This window comes from Leptodactylus fuscus, chromosome 2 (assembly GCF_031893055.1).
Source record: "Leptodactylus fuscus isolate aLepFus1 chromosome 2, aLepFus1.hap2, whole genome shotgun sequence".
Lineage (NCBI taxonomy): Eukaryota > Metazoa > Chordata > Amphibia > Anura > Leptodactylidae > Leptodactylus > Leptodactylus fuscus.
The window spans coordinates 9,113,561-9,136,790 of record NC_134266.1 but is presented as its reverse complement, the minus strand read 5'-3'; the positions used below and the strand labels follow the sequence as shown (position 1 = coordinate 9,136,790).

The window sequence follows — 23,230 nt, the reverse complement described above, 5'->3', positions numbered from 1 at the left end:
AGGTGTGAACACCCCCTTACAGCTGCAGCCCCTCATATAACGCAGGGAGGATTTACAGTATAAAGGGACACCATGGAGCTGCTCAGGGCTCACTCACATCATCACTACATCTCTGACTGCAAATACTACACTGCATTGCAGAAGCTGATAAAAGCAGCTGTGACAGTGGAGCTCCCCTTTAATGGCCAGAGAGGACATTACTCATAGGAACAGTTTCTGTGCCCTGGGGCACATGCAGAGCAATACCGTGAACCCTGCTGACCGCACTTCATCTTCTAATCTCCTCCATCTCATCTTATTCTTTCTAATATGACAAATATAATGTAAGGTGGGAATCTTCTATATACCCAAGCAGATCTCTGCACCACCTCCTCCTCACTGTAAGGCTACAGGCAGTTTCAGCAGCTCTCCCCCACCGCATTAGAGAGGTCATCAAGTTAAGTCACAACTCTTGGCTAACTTTGGCTCATCTGTCATCAAAATGTACCGTATATACTCGAGCATAAGCCTAGTTTTTCAGCACAGTCTTTGTGCTGAAAAAGCCCCCCTCGGCTTATACTCGAGTCAAGCAAATAAATTTTTTTATTTTATAATTATATATATATATATATATATATATACACACACACACACTCACCGGCCACTTTATTAGGTACACCTATCCAACTGCTCGTTAACACTTAATTTCTAATCAGCCAATCACATGGCGGCAACTCAGTGCATTTAGGCATGTAGACATGGTCAAGACAATCTCCTGCAGTTCAAACCGAGCATCAGTATGGGGAAGAAAGGTGATTTGAGTGCCTTTGAACGTGGCATGGTTGTTGGTGCCAGAAGGGCTGGTCTGAGTATTTCAGAAACTGCTGATCTACTGGGATTTTCACGCACAATCATCTCTCGGGTTTACAGAGAATGGTCCGAAAAAGAAAAAACATCCAGTGAGCGGCAGTTCTGTGGGCGGAAATGCGTTGTTGATGCCAGAGGTCAGAGGAGAATGGCCAGACTGGTTCCAGCTGATAGAAAGGCAACAGTGACTCAAATAGCCACCCGTTACAACCAAGGTAGCCAGAAGAGCATCTCTGAACGCCGCACAGTACGTCCAACTTTGAGGCTACAGATGGGCTACAGCAGCAGAAGACCACACCGGGTGCCACTCCTTTCAGCTAAGAACAGGAAACTGAGGCTACAATTTGCACAAGCTCATCGAAATTGGACAATTGAAGATTGGAAAAACGTTGCCTGGTCTGATGAGTCTCGATTTCTGCTGCGACATTCGGATGGTAGGGTCAGAATTTGGCGTCAACAACATGAAAGCATGGATCCATCCTGCCTTGTATCGGTAACGTTTCAGGCTGGTGGTGGTGGTGTCATGGTGTGGGGAATATTTTCTTGGCACTCTTTGGGCCCCTTGGTACCAATTGAGCATCGTTGCAACGCCAAAGCTACCTGAGTATTGTTGCTGACCATGTCCATCCCTTTATGACCACAATGTACCCAACATCTGATGGCTACTTTCAGCAGGATAATGCAATGCCATGTCATAAAGCTGGAATCATCTCAGACTGGTTTCTTGAATATGACAATGAGTTCACTGTACTCCAATGGCCTCCACAGTCACCAGATCTCAATCCAATAGAGGAGCATCTTTGGGATGTGGTGGAACGGGAGATTCGCATCATGGATGTGCAGCCGACAAATCTGCGGCAACTGTGTGATGCCATCATGTCAGTATGGACCAAAATCTCTGAGGAATGCTTCCAGCACCTTGTTGAATCTATGCCACGAAGAATTGAGGCAGTCCTGAAGGCAAAAGGGGGTCCAACCCGTTACTAGCATGGTGTACCTAATAAAGTGGCCGGTGAGTGTATATATTTATTTTTTGGTGGGGCGGGGGGGGGGGCTATGACCAGCTGCAATAATAATGTATATAATCTCCCATAAAATAGTGAGAAAAAAAAAGAGCTTAAAAAAAATATAATAAAATAAAAGTTGTAAATCCCTCCTTTCCCTAGAATACATATAAAAGTAGAAAATTACTATGAAACACAAACACATTAGGTATCCCTGTGTCAGACAGTGCCCGGTCCTACTGAATATAGGGGATCTGCAGTGCTCCTGTTCCATCAGGAAGGGATTAATAGGAGCACTGCAGATCCCCTATACACAGCCAGGCTGAATTCCAAGTGGGAGAAAAAAACCCAGTCCTAAAGCTCAGGGAAGGGGCAGACAGACAACCAAAATACCCCCTCCCCTTCCCCAGCAACTACTGCACCCAAAAACTCCGACCATTTTAATTTTTGAAATTTTCCAGTAGCTGCTGCATTTCCCCCCTCGGCTTATACTCGAGTCAATAAGCTTTCCCAGTTTTTTGTGGTAAAATTAGGGGCCTCGGCTTATATTCGGGTCGGCATATACTCGAGTATATACGGGTAATAAGAGTACCTCAGGACAACTTACCTATGCTGGAGGTGTAATCAGTGGCCCCAAAGATCAACTCTGGAGCCCTATAGTACCGAGAGCAGATGTAGGAGACATTGGGTTCCCCACGGACCAGCTGCTTTGCACTGTAAGAAAGAAGAAATGACCAAATAAATTACCACAATGTGATAAATTAAGTATATCGTACCCCAGTCACGTATCCTCCTGTATAGAACATGTGATGTCTATAGTAGCAATAAATGTATCATACACTAGTAACATATTCTGCATATAACATGTGATGTTTGTAGTCAAAGTGTATATGTCATATCCAAATCACATATCCTTCCGTATAGAACACGTCTGTACCCACAGTATATATAGCATATACCAGATACATATCCTCTTGTATAGAACATGTGATGTCTGTAGTCAGTGTGTGTGTATGTGTGTGTGTGTGTGTGTGTGTGTGTGTGTGTGTGTGTGTGTGTGTGTGTGTGTGTGTGTGTGTGTGTGTGTGTATATATATATATATATATATATATATATATATATATATATATATATATGTATAGAGAGAGAGAGATATACATACACACACACACACATATACAGTCCTATGAAAAAGTTTGGGCACCCCTATTAATCTTAATCATTTTTAGTTCTAAATATTTTGGTATTTGCAACAGCCATTTCAGTTTGATATATCCAATAACTGATGGACACAGTAATATTTCAGGATTGAAATGAGGTTTATTGTACTAACAGAAAATGTGCAATATGCATTAAACCAAAATTTGACCGGTGCAAAAATATGGGCACCTCAACAGAAAAGTGACATTAATATTTAGTACATCCTCCTTTTGCAAAGATAACAGCCTCTAGTCGCTTCCTGTAGCTTTTAATCAGTTCCTGGATCCTGGATGAAGGTATTTTGGACCATTTCTTTCTACAAAACAATTCAAGTTCAGTTAAGTTTGATGGTCGCCGAACATGGACAGCCCGCTCTCAAATGATCTGAAAACAAAGATTGTTCAACATAGTTGTTCAGGGGAAGGATACAAAACGTTGTCTCAGAGATTTAACCTGTCAGTTTCCACTGTGAGGAACATAGTAAGGAAATGGAAGACCACAGGGACAGTTCTTGTTAAGCCCAGAAGTGGCAGGCCAAGAAAAATATCAGAAAGGCAGAGAAGAAGAATGGTGAGAACAGTCAAGGACAATCCACAGACCACCTCCAAAGAGCTGCAGCATCATCTTGCTGCAGATGGTGTCACTGTGCATCGGTCAACTATACAGCGCACTTTGCACAAATAGAAGCTGTATGGGAGAGTGATGAGAAAGAAGCCGTTTCTGCACGTACGCCACAAATAGAGTTGCCTGAGGTATGAAAAAGCACATTTGGACAAGGCAGCTTCATTTTGGAAACAAAAATTGAGTTGTTTGGTTATAAAAAAAGGCGTTATGCATGGCGTCCAAAAAGAAACAGCATTCCAAGAAAAACACATGCTACCCACTGTAAAATTTGGTGGAGGTTCCATCATGCTTTGGGGCTGTGTGGCCAATGCCGGCATCGGGAATCTTGTTAAAGTTGAGAGTCGCATGGATTCCACTCAGTATCAGCAGATTCTTGAGAATAATGTTCAAGAATCAGTGACGAAGATGAAGTTACGCCGGGGATGGATATTCCAGCAAGACAATGATCCAAAACACCGCTCCAAATCCTCAGGCATTTATGCAGAGGAACAATTACAATGTTCTGGAATGGCCATCCCAGTCCCCAGACCTGAATATCATTGAACATCTGTGGGATGATTTGAAGCGGGCTGTCCATGCTCGGCGACCATCTAACTTAACTGAACTTGAATTGTTTGTCCAAAATACCTTCATCCAGGAACTGATTAAAAGCTACAGGAAGCGACTAGAGGCTGTTATCTTTGCAAAAGGAGGATCTACTAAATATTAATGTCACTTTTCTGTTGAGGTGCCCATACTTTTGCACCGGTCAAATTTTGGTTTAATGCATATTGCACATTTTCTGTTAGTACAATAAACCTCATTTCAATCCTGAAATATTACTGTGTCCATCAGTTATTAGATATATCAAACTGAAATGGCTGTTATAAACACCAAAATATTTAGAACTAAAAATGATTAAGATTAATAGGGGTGCCAAACTTTTTCATAGGACTGTATATATATATATATATATATATATATATATATACACACACACACACACTCTCCTATATATAACATGCGATGTCTGTATTCACTGTATACATACCAGTCACATATCCTCCTGTATGTAACGTCTGTAGTCACAGTATATATAGCACATATCAGTCACATATCCTCCTGTGTAGAACATGTGACATCTGTGGTCATAGTATATATCGCAGTCACATATCCTTGTGTGTGTGTATAAATATACATATACATACATACACACACCGGTTCTGTATCACCAGGTATAACCCCCTGTATCCTGGCAGTCTAATATTTGTGACACTTGTGGTTATAAAATTTGGGCGTCAAAGTGAAACTTGTAGTTCAGCCTCTGTGGAGCTGAACTAGTCAGACACAAACCCACAGCCGTCACATACAGAGGTGATAGCAGGACACAGGATTCTCACACTATATCTATTCATCCTGCATGCCAGCTCTCATCATGCTTGTCCAGGAAGCTCACACTCTAATCTCCATATTCTATAGACCCAGCTGCTGGACACACAGCTCCATTACCACCCGGCCTCTCATCATGGCACAGTTTTACACAGCACAGACAGATGGCAGTATGATAGGCGGCCACTTACCTGCCGAAGTCACAAAGCTTCAGCACAGCCGTGTCGGGGTCCAGCAGCAGATTCTGTGGCTTGATGTCTCGATGACAAATCCCAAAGGAATGGATGTAGGCTAAACTGCGAAACAGCTGATACATGTACAACTGGGGAGACAGGACAAGGAAAAGCATGACCACAATGTACACAGCGCATCAGCAATACTCCCTAGTGGTCTCCTCAGCCACCTAATACAGAGCACTGCCACAATACTGCCTAGTGGTCTCCTCAGCCACCTAATACAGAGCACTGCCATAATACTCCCTAGTGGTCTCCTCAGCCACCTAGTATAGAGCACTGCCATAATACTGCCTAGTGGTCTCCTCACCCACCTAGTACAGAGCACTGCCATAATACTACCTAGTGGTCTCCTCACCCACCTAGTACAGAGCACTGCCATAATACTGTCTAGTGGTCTCCTCACCCACCTAATACAGAGCACTGCCATAATACTACCTAGTGGTCTCCTCACCCACCTAGTACAGAGCACTGCCATAATACTGTCTAGTGGTCTCCTCAGCCACCTAATACAGAACACTGCCATAATACTCCCTAGTGGACTCCTCACTCACCTAATACAGAGCACTGCCATAATACTGCCTAGTGGTCTCCTCACCCACCTAATACAGAGCACTGCCATAATACTGTCTAGTGGTCTCCTCACCCACCTAATACAGAGCACTGCCATAATACTGCCTAGTGGTCTCCTCACTCACCTAATACAGAGCACTGCCATAATACTCCCTAGTGGTCTCCTCAGCCACCTAATACAGAGCACTGCCATAATACTGCCTAGTGGTCTCCTCAGCCACCTAATACAGAGCACTGCCATAATACTGCCCAGTGGACTCCTCACTCACCTAATACAGAGCACTGCCACAATACTCCCTAGTGGTCTCCTCACTCACCTAATACAGAGCACTGCCATAATACTCCCTAGTGGTCTCCTCAGCCACCTAATACAGAGCACTGCCATAATACTGCCCAGTGGTCTCCTCAGCCACCTAGTACAGAGCACTGCCATAATACTGCCTAGTGGTCTCCTCAGCCACCTAATACAGAGCACTGCCATAATACTCCCTAGTGGTCTCCTCAGCCACCTAGTATAGAGCACTGCCACAATACTGCCTAGTGGTCTCCTCACCCACCTAGTACAGAGCACTGCCATAATACTACCTAGTGGTCTCCTCACCCACCTAGTACAGAGCACTGCCAAAATACTGTCTAGTGGTCTCCTCAGCCACCTAATACAGAACACTGCCATAATACTCCCTAGTGGTCTCCTCACTCACCTAATACAGAGCACTGCCATAATACTGCCTAGTGGTCTCCTCACCCACCTAATACAGAGCATTGCCATAATACTGTCTAGTGGTCTCCTCACCCACCTAATACAGAGCACTGCCATAATACTGCCTAGTGGTCTCCTCACTCACCTAATACAGAGCACTGCCATAATACTCCCTAGTGGTCTCCTCAGCCACCTGATACAGAGCACTGCCATAATACTGCCTAGTGGTCTCCTCAGCCACCTAATACAGAGCACTGCCATAATACTGCCCAGTGGACTCCTCACTCACCTAATACAGAGCACTGCCACAATACTCCCTAGTGGTCTCCTCACTCACCTAATACAGAGCACTGCCATAATACTCCCTAGTGGTCTCCTCAGCCACCTAATACAGAGCACTGCCATAATACTGCCCAGTGGACTCCTCACCCACCTAATACAGAGCACTGCCACAATACTCCCTAGTGGTCTCCTCAGCCACCTAATACAGAGCACTGCCATAATACTGCCTAGTGGTCTCCTCAGCCACCTAATACAGAGCACTGCCATAATACTGCCTAGTGGTCTCCTCAGCCACCTAATACAGAGCACTGCCATAATACTGCTTAGTGGTCTCCTCACTCACCTAATACAGAGCACTGCCACAATACTGCCTAGTGGTCTCCTCACTCACCTAATACAGAGCACTGCCACAATACTGCCTAGTGGTCTCCTCACTCACCTAATACAGAGCACTGCCACAATACCGCCTAGTGGTCTCCTCACTCACCTAATACAGAGCACTGCCACAATACTGCCTAGTGGTCTCCTCACTCACCTAATACAGAGCACTGCCACAATACCGCCTAGTGGTCTCCTCACTCACCTAATACAGAGCACTGCCATAATACTCCCTAGTGGTCTCCTCAGCCACCTAATACAGAGCACTGCCATAATACTGCCTAGTGGTCTCCTCACCCACCTAATACAGAGCACTGCCATAATACTGCCTAGTGGTCTCCTCACTCACCTAATACAGAGCACTGCCATAATACTCCCTAGTGGTCTCCTCAGCCACCTAATACAGAGCACTGCCATAATACTGCCTAGTGGTCTCCTCACCCACCTAATACAGAGCACTGCCATAATACTGCCTAGTGGTCTCCTCACCCACCTAATACAGAGCACTGCCATAATACTGCCTAGTGGTCTCTTCGCCCACCTAGTACAGAGCACTGCCACAATACTGCCTAGTGGTCTCCTCACCCACCTAATACAGAGCACTGCCACAATACTGCCTAGTGGTCTCCTCACCCACCTAGTACAGAGCACTGCCATAATACTGTCTAGTGGTCTCCTCACCCACCTAATACAGAGCACTGCCATAATACTGTCTAGTGGTCTCCTCACCCACCTAATACAGAGCACTGCCATAATACTGCCTAGTGGTCTCCTCACTCACCTAATACAGAGCACTGCCATAATACTCCCTAGTGGTCTCCTCAGCCACCTAATACAGAGCACTGCCATAATACTGCCTAGTGGTCTCCTCAGCCACCTAATACAGAAGACTGCCACAATACTCCCTAGTGGTCTCCTCACCCACCTAGTACAGAGCACTGCCATAATACTGCCTAGTGGTCTCCTCACCCACCTAGTACAGAGCACTGCCATAATACTGCCTAGTGGTCTCCTCACCCACCTAATACAGAGCACTGCCATAATACTGCCTAGTGGTCTCCTCACCCACCTAGTACAGAGCACTGCCATAATACTCCCTAGTGGTCTCCTCAGCCACCTAATACAGAGCACTGCCATAATACTGCCTAGTGGTCTCCTCAGCCACCTAATACAGAGCACTGCCATAATACTGCCCAGTGGTCTCCTCACCCACCTAATACAGAGCACTGCCACAATACTGCCTAGTGGTCTCCTCAGCCACCTAGTACAGAGCACTGCCATAATACTGTCTAGTGGTCTTCTCAGCCACCTAGTACAGAGCACTGCCATAATACTGCCTAGTGGTCTCCTCAGCCACCTAATACAGAGCACTGCCACAATACTGCCTAGTGGTCTCCTCACTCACCTAATACAGAGCACTGCCACAATACTGCCTAGTGGTCTCCTCACTCACCTAATACAGAGCACTGCCATAATACTCCCTAGTGGTTTCCTCAGCCACCTAATACAGAGCACTGCCATAATACTGCCTAGTGGTCTCCTCAGCCACCTAATACAGAGCACTGCCATAATACTGTCTAGTGGTCTCCTCACACACCTAATACAGAGCACTGCCATAATACTGCCTAGTGGTCTCCTCACCCACCTAGTACAGAGCACTGCCATAATACTGCCTAGTGGTCTCCTCACCCACCTAATACAGAGCACTGCCATAATACTGCCTAGTGGTCTCCTCACCCACCTAATACAGAGCATTGCCACAATACTGCCTAGTGGTCTCCTCACTCACCTAATACAGAGCACTGCCATAATACTGCCTAGTAGTCTCCTCACCCACCTAATACAGAGCACTGCCATAATACTCCTTAGTGGTCTCCTCAGCCACCTAATACAGAAGACTGCCACAATACTCCCTAGTGGTCTCCTCACCCACCTAGTACAGAGCACAGCCATAATACTGCCTAGTGGTCTCCTCACCCACCTAATACAGAGCACTGCCATAATACTGCCTAGTGGTCTCCTCACCCACCTAGTACAGAGCACTGCCATAATACTGTTTAGTGGTCTCCTCAGCCACCTAATACAGAGCACTGCCATAATACTGCCTAGTGGTCTCCTCACCCACCTAGTACAGAGCACTGCCATAATACTGCCTAGTGGTCTCCTCAGCCACCTAATACAGAGTACTGCCATAATACTGCCTAGTGGTCTCCTCAGCCACCTAATACAGAGCACTGCCATAATACTGCCTAGTGGTCTCCTCACCCACCTAGTACAGAGCACTGCCATAATACTGCCTAGTGGTCTCCTCACACACCTAATACAGAGCACTCCCATAATACTGCCTAGTGGTCTCCTCACCCACCTAGTACAGAGCACTGCCATAATACTGTCTAGTGGTCTCCTCAGCCACCTAATACAGAGCACTGCCATAATACTGCCTAATGGTCTCCTCACTCACCTAATACAGAACACTGCCATAATACTGCCTAGTGGTCTCCTCAGCCACCTAATACAGAGCACTGCCATAATACTGCCTAATGGTCTCCTCACTCACCTAATACAGAACACTGCCATAATACTGCCTAGTGGTCTCCTCGCCCACCTAATACAGAGCACTGCCATAATACTGCCTAGTGGTCTCCTCACCCACCTAATACAGAGCACTGCCATAATACTGCCTAGTGGTCTCCTCACCCACCTAATACAGAGCATTGCCACAATACTGCCTAGTAGTCTCCTCACCCACCTAATACAGAGCATTGCCACAATACTGCCCAGTGGTCTCCTCACCCACCTAATACAGAGCACTGCCATAATACTCCTTAGTGGTCTCCTCAGCCACCTAATACAGAAGACTGCCACAATACTCCCTAGTGGTCTCCTCACCCACCTAGTACAGAGCACTGCCATAATACTGCCTAGTGGTCTCCTCACCCACCTAGTACAGAGTACTGCCATAATACTGCCTAGTGGTCTCCTCACCCACCTAATACAGAGCACTGCCATAATACTGCCTAATGGTCTCCTCACTCACCTAATACAAAACACTGCCATAATACTGCCTAGTGGTCTCCTCACCCACCTAGTACAGAGCACTGCCATAATACTGTCTAGTGGTCTCCTCAGCCACCTAATACAGAACACTGCCATAATACTCCCTAGTGGTCTCCTCAATCACCTAATACAGAGCACTGCCATAATACTGCCTAGTGGTCTCCTCACCCACCTAATACAGAGCACTGCCATAATACTCCCTAGTGGTCTCCTCAGCCACCTAATACAGAGCACTGCCATAATACTGCCTAGTGGTCTCCTCAGCCACCTAATACAGAGCACTGCCATAATACTGCTTAGTGGTCTCCTCACTCACCTAATACAGAGCACTGCCACAATACTGCCTAGTGGTCTCCTCACTCACCTAATACAGAGCACTGCCACAATACTGCCTAGTGGTCTCCTCACTCACCTAATACAGAGCACTGCCACAATACTGCCTAGTGGTCTCCTCAGCCACCTAATACAGAGCACTGCCATAATACTGCCTAGTGGTCTCCTCACTCACCTAATACAGAGCACTGCCATAATACTCCCTAGTGGTCTCCTCAGCCACCTAATACAGAGCACTGCCATAATACTGCCTAGTGGTCTCCTCACCCACCTAATACAGAGCACTGCCATAATACTGCCTAGTGGTCTCCTCACCCACCTAGTACAGAGTACTGCCATAATACTGCCTAGTGGTCTCCTCACCCACCTAATACAGAGCACTGCCATAATACTGCCTAATGGTCTCCTCACTCACCTAATACAAAACACTGCCATAATACTGCCTAGTGGTCTCCTCACCCACCTAGTACAGAGCACTGCCATAATACTCCCTAGTGGTCTCCTCAGCCACCTAATACAGAGCACTGCCATAATACTGCCCAGTGGTCTCCTCAGCCACCTAATACAGAGCACTGCCATAATACTGCCTAGTGGTCTCCTCACTCACCTAATACAGAGCACTGCCATAATACTCCCTAGTGGTCTCCTCAGCCACCTAATACAGAGCACTGCCATAATACTGCCTAGTGGTCTCCTCACCCACCTAATACAGAGCACTGCCATAATACTGCCTAGTGGTCTCCTCACCCACCTAATACAGAGCACTGCGATAATACTGCCTAGTGGTCTCCTCGCCCACCTAGTACAGAGCAATGCCACAATACTGCCTAGTGGTCTCCTCACCCACCTAGTACAGAGCACTGCCATAATACTGTCTAGTGGTCTCCTCACCCACCTAATACAGAGCACTGCCATAATACTGCCTAGTGGTCTCCTCACCCACCTAGTACAGAGCACTGCCATAATACTGCCTAGTGGTCTCCTCACCCACCTAATACAGAGCACTGCCATAATACTGACTAGTGGTCTCCTCACCCACCTAGTACAGAGCACTGCCATAATACTCCCTAGTGGTCTCCTCAGCCACCTAATACAGAGCACTGCCATAATACTGCCTAGTGGTCTCCTCAGCCACCTAATACAGAGTACTGCCATAATACTGCCCAGTGGTCTCCTCACCCACCTAATACAGAGCACTGCCATAATACTCCCTAGTGGTCTCCTCAGCCACCTAATACAGAGCACTGCCACAACACTGCCTAGTGGTCTCCTCACCCACCTAATACAGAGCACTGCCACAATACTGCCTAGTGGTCTCCTCACCCACCTAGTACAGAGCACTGCCATAATACTGTCTAGTGGTCTTCTCAGCCACCTAGTACAGAGCACTGCCATAATACTGCCTAGTGGTCTCCTCAGCCACCTAATACAGAGCACTGCCACAATACTGCCTAGTGGTCAGCTCACTCACCTAATACAGAGCACTGCCACAATACTGCCTAGTAGTCTCCTCACTCACCTAATACAGAGCACTGCCACAATACTGCCTAGTGGTCTCCTCACTCACCTAATACAGAGCACTGCCATAATACTGCCTAGTGGTCTCCTCAGCCACCTAATACAGAGCACTGCCATAATACTGTCTAGTGGTCTCCTCACCCACCTAATACAGAGCACTGCCATAATACTGCCTAGTGGTCTCCTCACTCACCTAATACAGAGCACTGCCATAATACTGCCTAGTAGTCTCCTCACCCACCTAATACAGAGCACTGCCATAATACTCCTTAGTGGTCTCCTCAGCCACCTAATACAGAAGACTGCCATAATACTCCCTAGTGGTCTCCTCACCCACCTAGTACAGAGCACTGCCATAATACTGCCTAGTGGTCTCCTCACCCACCTAATACAGAGCACTGCCATAATACTGCCTAATGGTCTCCTCACTCACCTAATACAAAACACTGCCATAATACTGCCTAGTGGTCTCCTCACCCACCTAGTACAGAGCACTGCCATAATACTGTCTAGTGGTCTCCTCACCCACCTAATACAGAGCACTGCCATAATACTGCCTAGTGGTCTCCTCACCCACCTAGTACAGAGCACTGCCATAATACTGTCTAGTGGTCTCCTCAGCCACCTAATACAGAGCACTGCCATAATACGGCCTAATGGTCTCCTCACTCACCTAATACAGAACACTGCCATAATACTGCCTAGTGGTCTCCTCACCCACCTAATACAGAGCACTGCCATAATACTGCCTAGTGGTCTCCTCACCCACCTAATACAGAGCATTGCCACAATACTGCCTAGTAGTCTCCTCACCCACCTAATACAGAGCATTGCCACAATACTGCCTAGTGGTCTCCTCACTCACCTAATACAGAGCACTGCCATAATACTGCCTAGTAGTCTCCTCACCCACCTAATACAGAGCACTGCCATAATACTGCCTAGTGGTCTCCTCACTCACCTAGTACAGAGCACTGCCATAATACTGCCTAGTGGTCTCCTCACCCACCTAGTACAGAACACTGCCATAATACTGCCTAGTGGTCTGCTCGCCCACCTAATACAGAGCACTGCCATAATACTGCCTAGTGGTCTCCTCACCCACCTAATACAGAGCATTGCCACAATACTGCCTAGTAGTCTCCTCACCCACCTAATACAGAGCACTGCCACAATACTGCCTAGTAGTCTCCTCACTCACCTAGTACAGAGCACTGCCATAATACTGTCTAGTGGTCTCCTCAGCCACCTAATACAGAGCACTGCCATAATACTGCCTAGTAGTCTCCTCACCCACCTAATACAGAGCACTGCCATAATACTGCCTAGTAGTCTCCTCACCCACCTAATACAGAGAATTGCCATAATACTGCCTAGTAGTCTCCTCACCCGCCCTATACAGAGCACTGCCATAATACTGCCTAGTGGTCTCCTCGCCCACCTAGTACAGAGCACTGCCATAATACTGCCTAGTGGTCTCCTCACCCACCTAGTACAGAGCACTGCCATAATACTGCCTAGTGGTCTCCTCACCCACCTAGTACAGAGCACTGCCATAATACTGCCCAGTGGTCTCCTCACCCACCTAATACAGAGCACTGCCATAATACTGCTTTGCTCTATATGTAGTGTTGATTGGGCAGCCTATGTAATGCACCATTCATTTCAATAGGAGCGTTGGAGACCGGCAAGTGCTGCCCTGTGACTGTCCCTGGTGCTGCCACAGAGAACAAATGAAGATCACAGTCACTCCAACATGAGAATGATGGAACTGGACCCATCCTTGGAATCATAATGGATCCCTACATTAAAGGGGATGTACCAACTCAGAAGTTATTCCATGTCAATTGGATTGGGTATAATGTCATGATTGGGGGAGCTCTAAGGGCTAGTTCACACGTGAACTGCCCGCGCGGGTTTTGACAGAGAGAGAGACGCGTCGAGCCGCGTCTCTCTCTTGTCAAAACCCGCCCGCCGCGACCATCGCTGTCGCGGCTTAACCCTCTGCTGTCGGCTCAAATGAATGAGCCGACATAGGAGGGAGCTGCCGGGGGCGGAAGCCGCGCGGCTGAGCCTGCGCGGCTTCCGCCTGAAGAAAGGACATGTCCTTTCTTTTCGCCGCTAGCAGCAGCTCGCCGCTAGCGGAGAACAGAAGCCCGGCGGTCTCCATAGACCACCATTATAAGGGCAGGTTTTGGACGCGAAATCCGCTGTCAAAAACCTCCCCTTATACTCACGTGTGAACTAGCCCTAACTATTGGCACCCACCCCCCCATGATAACAAAGCTATCTCATCAAAGGTGGCAATAGCTGGTACAACCCCTTTAATCTAGGGAGCAGCAGGACCCATTCTGTTGATGTTGCATTGCATTTCCCATAGGTTATAGGAGTAGGATCAATAAAGAGGATATTGTAGTTCACACAGTATATAACATGCAGTATATAACATGCAGAATGGGTGAGGGTGTCAACTGGGCATATAGAGATCAGAGCTCATCTACAATGCTGTAAAGTATGGTGGTGGGTGCGCTGTGCCACCAATATTTACCTTGACGTAGATCATGGGGAGCGCCTGCTTGGCTCGGCTGTAATGTCTGGCCACTCTGTACACAGTCTCGGGAACATAGTCCAGCACCAGATTTAGGTAGACCTCATCTTTCTAGGAAAGGAAGAGGGGAAAAAAAAAAAAAAAAGAATAAAATCACCCATATGTGTCACATATTACACCCGTCACACCCCAGATACATTATATATTACACCTGTCACATCCCGAATATATCAATTTACACCCGTCACATCTCAGATACATCACATATTACACCCATCATACCCTGGATACATCACATATTACACCCGTCACATCCCGGATACATCACATGTTACGCCAGTCACATCCCGGATACATCACATATTACACCCGTCACATCCTGGATACATCACATATTACACCCGTCACATCCCGGATACATCACATATTACACCCGTCACATCCCGGATACATCACATACAGGTATTACACCCGTCACATCCCGGATACATCACATATTACACCCGTCACATCCTGTATATATCAATATTACACCCGTCACATCCCAGATACATCACATATTACACCTGTCACATCCCTGATACATCACATATTACACCCGTCACATCCCGGATACATCACATATTACACCCGTCACATGCCAGATACATCACATATTACACCCATCATACCCTGGATACATCACATATTACACCCGTCACATCCCGGATACATCACATGTTACGCCAGTCACATCCTGGATACATCACATATTACATCCTGGATACATCACATATTACACCCGTCACGTCCCGGATACATCACATAATACACCTGTGACATCCCGGATACATCACATACAGGTATTACACCCGTCACATCCCGGATACATCACATATTACACCCGTCACATCCCGGATACATCACATGTTACGCCAGTCACATCCCGGATACATCACATATTACACCCGTCACATCCTGGATACATCACATATTACACCCGTCACATCCCGGATACATCACATATTACACCCGTCACATCCCGGATACATCACATACAGGTATTACACCCGTCACATCCCGGATACATCACATATTACACCCGTCACATCCTGTATATATCAATATTACACCCGTCACATCCCAGATACATCACATATTACACCTGTCACATCCCTGATACATCACATATTACACCCGTCACATCCCGGATACATCACATATTACACCCGTCACATGCCAGATACATCACATATTACACCCATCATACCCTGGATACATCACATATTACACCCGTCACATCCCGGATACATCACATGTTACGCCAGTCACATCCTGGATACATCACATATTACATCCTGGATACATCACATATTACACCCGTCACGTCCCGGATACATCACATAATACACCTGTGACATCCCGGATACATCACATACAGGTATTACACCCGTCACATCCCGGATACATCACATATTACACCCGTCACATCCCGGATACATCACATGTTACGCCAGTCACATCCCGGATACATCACATATTACACCCGTCACATCCTGGATACATCACATATTACACCCGTCACATCCCGGATACATCACATATTACACCCGTCACATCCCGGATACATCACATACAGGTATTACACCCGTCACATCCCGGATACATCACATATTACACCCGTCACATCCTGTATATATCAATATTACACCCGTCACATCCCAGATACATCACATATTACACCTGTCACATCCCTGATACATCACATATTACACCCGTCACATCCCGGATACATCACATATTACACCCGTCACATGCCAGATACATCACATATTACACCCATCATACCCTGGATACATCACATATTACACCCGTCACATCCCGGATACATCACATGTTACGCCAGTCACATCCTGGATACATCACATATTACATCCTGGATACATCACATATTACACCCGTCACGTCCCGGATACATCACATAATACACCTGTGACATCCCGGATACATCACATACAGGTATTACACCCGTCACATCCCGGATACATCACATATTACACCCGTCACATCCCGGATACATCACATATTACACCCGTCACATCCTGCATATATATATATATATTACACCCGTCACATCGCAGATACATCATATATTACACCTGTCACATCCTGGATACATCACATATTACACCCGTCACATCCCGAATATATCAATTTACACCCGTCACATCTCAGATACATCACATATTACACCCATCATACCCCGGAGACATCACATATTACACCCGTCACATCCCGGATACATCACGTTACGCCAGTCACATCCTGGATACATCACATATTACACCCGTCACATCCCAGATACATCACATAATACACCCGTCACATCCCGGATACATCACGTTACGCCAGTCACATCCTGGATACATCACATATTACACTCGTCACATCCTGGATACATCACATACAGGTATTACACCCGTCACATCCCGGATACATCACATATTACACCCGTCATGCCCCAGATACATCACATATTACACCCGTCACATCCCGGATACATCACATATTACACCCTTCACATCCTGTATATATCAATATTACACCCGTCACATCCCAGATACATCACATATTACACCTGTCATCCCGGATACATCACATATTACACCCGTCATGCCCCAGATACATCACATATTACACCCGTAACATCCCAGATACATCACATATTACACCCGTAACATCCCAGATACATCACATATTACACCTGTCACATCCCGGATACATCACATATTACACCCGTCACATCCCAGATACATCACATATTACACCCGTAACATCCCAGATACATCACATATTACACCTGTCACATCCCGGATACATCACATATTACACCCGTCACATCCCAGATACATCACATATTACACCCGTCACATCCCGGATACATCACATATTACACCCGTCACATCCCGGATACATCACATATTACACCCGTCACATCCCAGATACATTACATATTACACCCGTCACATCCCAGATACATCACATATTACACCTGTCACATCTCAGATACATCACGTATTACACCCTTCACATCCCGGATATATCACATATTACACCCGTCACATCCTGGATATATAACATATTACACCCGTCACATCGCGGATACATCACATATTAAATCCGTCACATCTCGGATACAATGTTACACCGTCACCTCCCAGATACATCACATATTACACCCTTTACATCCCAGATACATCACATATTACACTCTTCACATCCCAGATACATCACATATTACACCCTTCACATCCCGGATACATCACATATTACACCCGTCACATCCTGGATATATCACATATTACACCCGTCACATCCCAGATATATCACATATTACACCCGTCACATCGCGGATACATCATATATTACATCTGTTACATCTCAGATATATCAATGTTACACCGTCACCTCCCAGATACTTCTCACATTACACCGGTCACATCCCAGACATATCAAATATTACACCCGTCACATTCAGGATACATCACATATTACACCTGTCACCTCCCAGATACATCACAAATTACACCCTTCACATCCCAGATACATCACATATTACACTCTTCACATCCCAGATACATCACATATTACACCCTTCACATCCCAGATACATCACATATTACACCCGTCACATCCAGGATACATCACATATTACACCCGTCACATCCAGGATACATCACAAATTACACCTCACAGATACATCACATATTACACCTCCCAAATACATCACATTTTACACCTGTCACTTCCAGAATACATCACATATTACACCCGTCACATCCCGGATACATCACATATTACACCTCTCAGATACATCACATATTACGCCCGTCACATCCAGGATACATCACATATTACACCTGTCACCTCCCCTTTATTCTCCTCACCTTCTCACCGCTGGAATAAAAGAAGTAGCGGAGTCGCACGATGTTGCAGTGATCCAGCTTCCGCATTATTTGCAGCTCTCGGTTCTAAAAAAAAAAAAAAAAAAAAATGATGTATATCAATAATCAAATAATCATCTTCAGTCAGTGACAAAGTGTCAGGAGTCCAGCACAGTAAATGATGTATTCAGAGCAGATGTCAATGACGCAGCGTGCTGGGTGACCGCTCTGGGGTATGAGGTAGGTGGACCGGGGGTCTATGGAAACATCTGTGATGGGCAGCACTGACCTCAACCACACAGGTAACAAGGGCAAGTCATTCTTCATCACTGACAAGATCTCGGCTAGCCTGGGCTTTCTGATTTAATTCTGTTCTCACAACTGCATCTGTCTAGACTGACTACAATGGTTACAAACCCTCAGCTGTGAGGCATCTAAGGTCGGGACAGAATGTCACAATGTTCTTATTCACAGATACTTCCAATACACAATCATCATGTGTAGACGAGGTTGGCAAGTCCATGAATGTGCTGCAGCGCCTGTAACATCCCCGCCCCCACCCTCCATATACAACAGGTTCAGTATTATTAGTCTATTACACAAGGATCTAAAACTGTCCCCAAAAATAGAAGCCGCCATTAATAAAACATCAGGTAATCCCTCTCATCCCGCGGACACGCGGCCGCCGGCAACAAAGCTGAGGGAAGAAATTCTATGATACAATGAAGATTTCAGCCCATGGCCCTATGGCGGCCACGGGACAGGGATTTACATCTTACACGCGCGGTGTCATCACTTCCTGCTATTTTAGGCCATGACGGTGAGCCAAAGCTTATAAAAAGTAATTATAGCTGATAGTAAGACACGGCGGCAGAACCGCACCGACCGGAAAGAGTAGTGAGAAGGCGGCAGCAGGGGGCGCCACAGGTCATGGAGAGGAACAGCAATGCATACAATGTCCAGAAGTGCAGGTAGAGGTTAAATGACAGACAGACAGAATCCCAAAAACATCACTAAATCTCTAATATTGTATTCGCCAGCCCCGCAGCCTCCACCTCTCCCCCCCCCCCCCCCCCGGTATTCGCCAACCCTGTGGGCTCCATCTTCCCCCCTACGTATTCGCCATCCCTGCGGCCTCCATCTCCCCCCCCTTCCTGCGTATTCGCCAGCCCTGCGGCCTCCATCTCCCCCCCTTCCTGCGTATTCACCATCCCTGCGGCCTCCATCTTCCCCCCTACGTATTCGCCATCCCTGCGGCCTCCATCTCCCCCCCTTCCTGCGTATTCGCCAGCCCCATGGCCTCCACCTCCCTTCTGCATATTTGCCAGCCCTGCGGCCTCCATTTCCCGGCCGCGTATTCGCCAGCCCTGCGGCCTCCATCTCCACCCCATCCGTATTCGCCAGCCCCGTGGCCTCCACCTCCCTTCTGCATATTTGCCAGCCCTGCGGCCTCCATTTCCCGGCTGCGTATTCGCCAGCCTTCACTACCACCTTACTAATCTCCAGCACATGGTGTGCGGCAGGGAGCCTGTGATCATGTGACTTGTGGCTGCACAGCGAGGGGGCGGCTGTTTCCCGGCTGCTTTGAAGATTAGTCTACACAAGGAGTAGGGGCCCAATAACCACCATGGATTTTGGAGTCACCTGCTCTGCACAAACACAACATGGAATAAAAATAACATCTGCCTGAAACCCAGAACAAACGCTGGTAGAGAAGAGACGACCTGGCATCATACATGACCCAATACACACAGGAGCCGAGCACTGCACATAACCCTGCAGTGAGGACACAGAGAACATGTCACAATAACCCGGCACAAAAAAAACAAAACCCCCCCCCCCCCCTCCTAAAATGGGTTGTCCACTCATCCTGTGATTAAAAAAATGATAGCGCGCCTCTACCCTCAGAGACCAGCTACAATCTGTAGCAGCAGCTGCTCAGTTCCCCTGCAGCGCCCCCACAGGACAAATAAGGCATTTCACAGCTCTCAGGGTCTGTTCACACAATGCATGTCTGGAGGACCAACATCCATGAAGCTCAGGTCTCAACATCAGCAGCCGCCAGGACCAAGACCCGGGCTACCAGGACTGTAATGACTGGGACCAACAACTGCAGCGTCCCACAGGATCTCGTGTGTGGCCATTTCCCCAGTGAGGTCAGTACTAGGTGGGCAGCGGGTTATTTTTTCACCCTTTTTCGGGTGTATATTGGTTAAAGGGGGTCCTGAAGACCTCACTAAGGGGAAGCACATGTTTGGAAAGAGAGAGACTGTAAAAAGACAGATTAACCCTCCCCCCTCCTGTGCCCATCACTTGCCCTAATGTGTACACACGCCACTTCCACATACAGTAGTAGACACTGTATACGCCATATACGCGTCACTGCATTTTTCTGTAAATAAAGCTCAGTTATAAAATCTTGTCTGAGCTCTTCATATGGCTGAAGGTTTGTTCCAATGTGCAAGCTGAACACAGCCTGAAAACCATCAACGAGCACCCGATAAGTCGCCCCCACCCCACCCCAGTGCCAGACAGAGAAGTCTCCACGTGACTAAGTAGTGTCCCGGCAAGAAAGGGTTAAGGCGCTCTCTGCCTGACATGTGACCTGCGTGAATTCCTTTGTCCCAGCTCCAGATCTGTGAGGGATGTGAGGAGTGGGGGAAGGGTCTGGCTGCCGAGGCTTTGTCTGTCCTCACAGCTGTTCCCCTGCTACAATGTGTCCGACCCCAGCTGCTGCCCCCGGATGTCACCGCGGCCTCCGCTACATCATTAGCTGCAAGGCCTGAGAGCAAAGGAACCACTCCACACCTCAAACCCACCCCAATAACTGCCCCAAACCCCACACACTACACCCAATGAACTGCACCGGTCCCAACAACAGTCACTGCACCCCATTAACTGCACTGATCCCCAGCCCCGCACCCCATTAACTGCACTGATCCCCAGCCCCGCACCCCATTAACTGCACTGATCCCCAGCCCCGCACCCCATTAACTGCACTGATCCCCAGCCCCGCACCCCGTTAACTGCACTAACCCCAGCCCCGCACCCCATTAACCCCACTAATGCCCGCTAATACCCAGCCCTGCACCCCATTAACCCCACTAATTCCCATCCCTGCACCCCATTAATCCCGCTAATCCCCATCCCTGCATCCCATTAATTTCGCTAATCCCCAAACCCTGCACCCCATTAATCCCACTAATCCCCATCCCCGCATCCCATTATTATCTGAACTGACACCCAGCCCCGTACCCCTTTATCCACAGCCCATTATTACCTGCACCCCTATATCCGCACTTATCCCCAGCCTCCATATTGCTTTGCATATCTCGCCTGCAGCTCCCAGTGTGCTCGGTTAGTTGTCATGTACAGACAGCTCCCGCCATATCTCCCTCAGGTGCAGCGTCTCCTCCTCACAGGAGGCTGCTGCGGGGTCTGTCACGTCTCAGGATCTGCAGCTCCAGCTGTGGTCACAGAGGTCACACACGTCCTGGATGGAGGGGAGCTGCATATTAAAAGCTTTTGTTATTACTCCGCTGCCCTAATTCTGGCACAGCGCTGCATAACCAGGACTGCCAGAAACCCCCTCCTCACGGGGTCACCCCCCACCCACAACACAATCTATGGGAGAAGCAAAGACTTCATATCACAACTGACTACACATCCATGTATAGGGCAGCTCTCTCAGCTCTATAGACATGGAATATGGATGAACGTCAGCGTCCAAGTGGCAAATATGGCTCCCAATCGGCACAGGTTTAGTCACTGGCAACCAGTCTGCAGTAGAGAGCACTGCATCCATGGCCTGCATGGGACTAAAGTCACCCCCCCTCCCCCCCTGACAGCTTTCTGTATGTCTGAGGCCATGTCTAAGACAATACCCAGTGTACTATGGACATGACAATGGGGGAGCAGACGCCAAGGGCCGGTCCATGTATGTCCTGCAGAAAACACCTACTAACAACTGATCTCTGAGCTGATGGCCCGAACCAAGGGGGCAAAGAGGGGCCCACAACTGAAACCAGAGACCTGGCCCTCCCCCTCTGCAGCTATTCCCGGGTCTTGGCATCCCTGGCACTGAACCTTCACTGCCACAAGGAAAGACAAAGCTGAGGCGGCGGAGGAGGAGGGGAGAGCGTCTGGACCCATTTCAAGCATGTCACAAATCAACCAGCGTCTATTACACAACATGCATATTAATAGCAGCGACGCGGCCGCCCACGTCAGCGCACCACGAACACAGGCCAGAAGTGGAGCAGTCAGTGACCACTCAGCAAAATACTGCCCCCACAGGAGGAAAAGTGGCAGAGCCAGACACAACACTGGGGGCAAAACCACATTTCATACGGCTTTTTGACGTGGTAGTGATGCAGCACAGAGTATTTCAGAAGAGGAATGTGCACTAGTTTTATAGGGACATGTCCAGGACAACCACACACAAGGACCCATCAAAGAAACCAATACAATAAGTCATGTGATCACACTGCGGAGAGCGGCACCTCATCACAATTACGTGTGCCCTCATGAAAGTGCGGTTTTATTTACCCCTAGAAAGCCCAAATTCAGCGTCGGCTTTCCCGGTATGTGCCCCGGTGGAGGAGATAATATCACACAGATCTCTCCCCACTGTCAGACGGGC

General features: G+C 47.6%; 1 protein-coding gene across 3 annotated transcripts in view; it reads right to left on the bottom strand.

The window, feature by feature from the left end:
• Positions 1–23,230, bottom strand: part of GSK3B (glycogen synthase kinase 3 beta) — a 48,999-nt gene that overhangs the window by 8,395 nt on the left and 17,374 nt on the right. For all 3 annotated transcript variants that reach the window (XM_075263353.1, XM_075263354.1, XM_075263355.1), the window contains 4 exons: positions 18,592–18,675; positions 14,666–14,776; positions 5,235–5,365; positions 2,458–2,564 (listed from right to left, as the gene is read on the bottom strand). In XM_075263353.1, the coding sequence (XP_075119454.1) occupies positions 2,458–2,564; positions 5,235–5,365; positions 14,666–14,776; positions 18,592–18,675 (433 nt within the window). The remainder of the gene's footprint in view (positions 1–2,457; positions 2,565–5,234; positions 5,366–14,665; positions 14,777–18,591; positions 18,676–23,230) is intronic.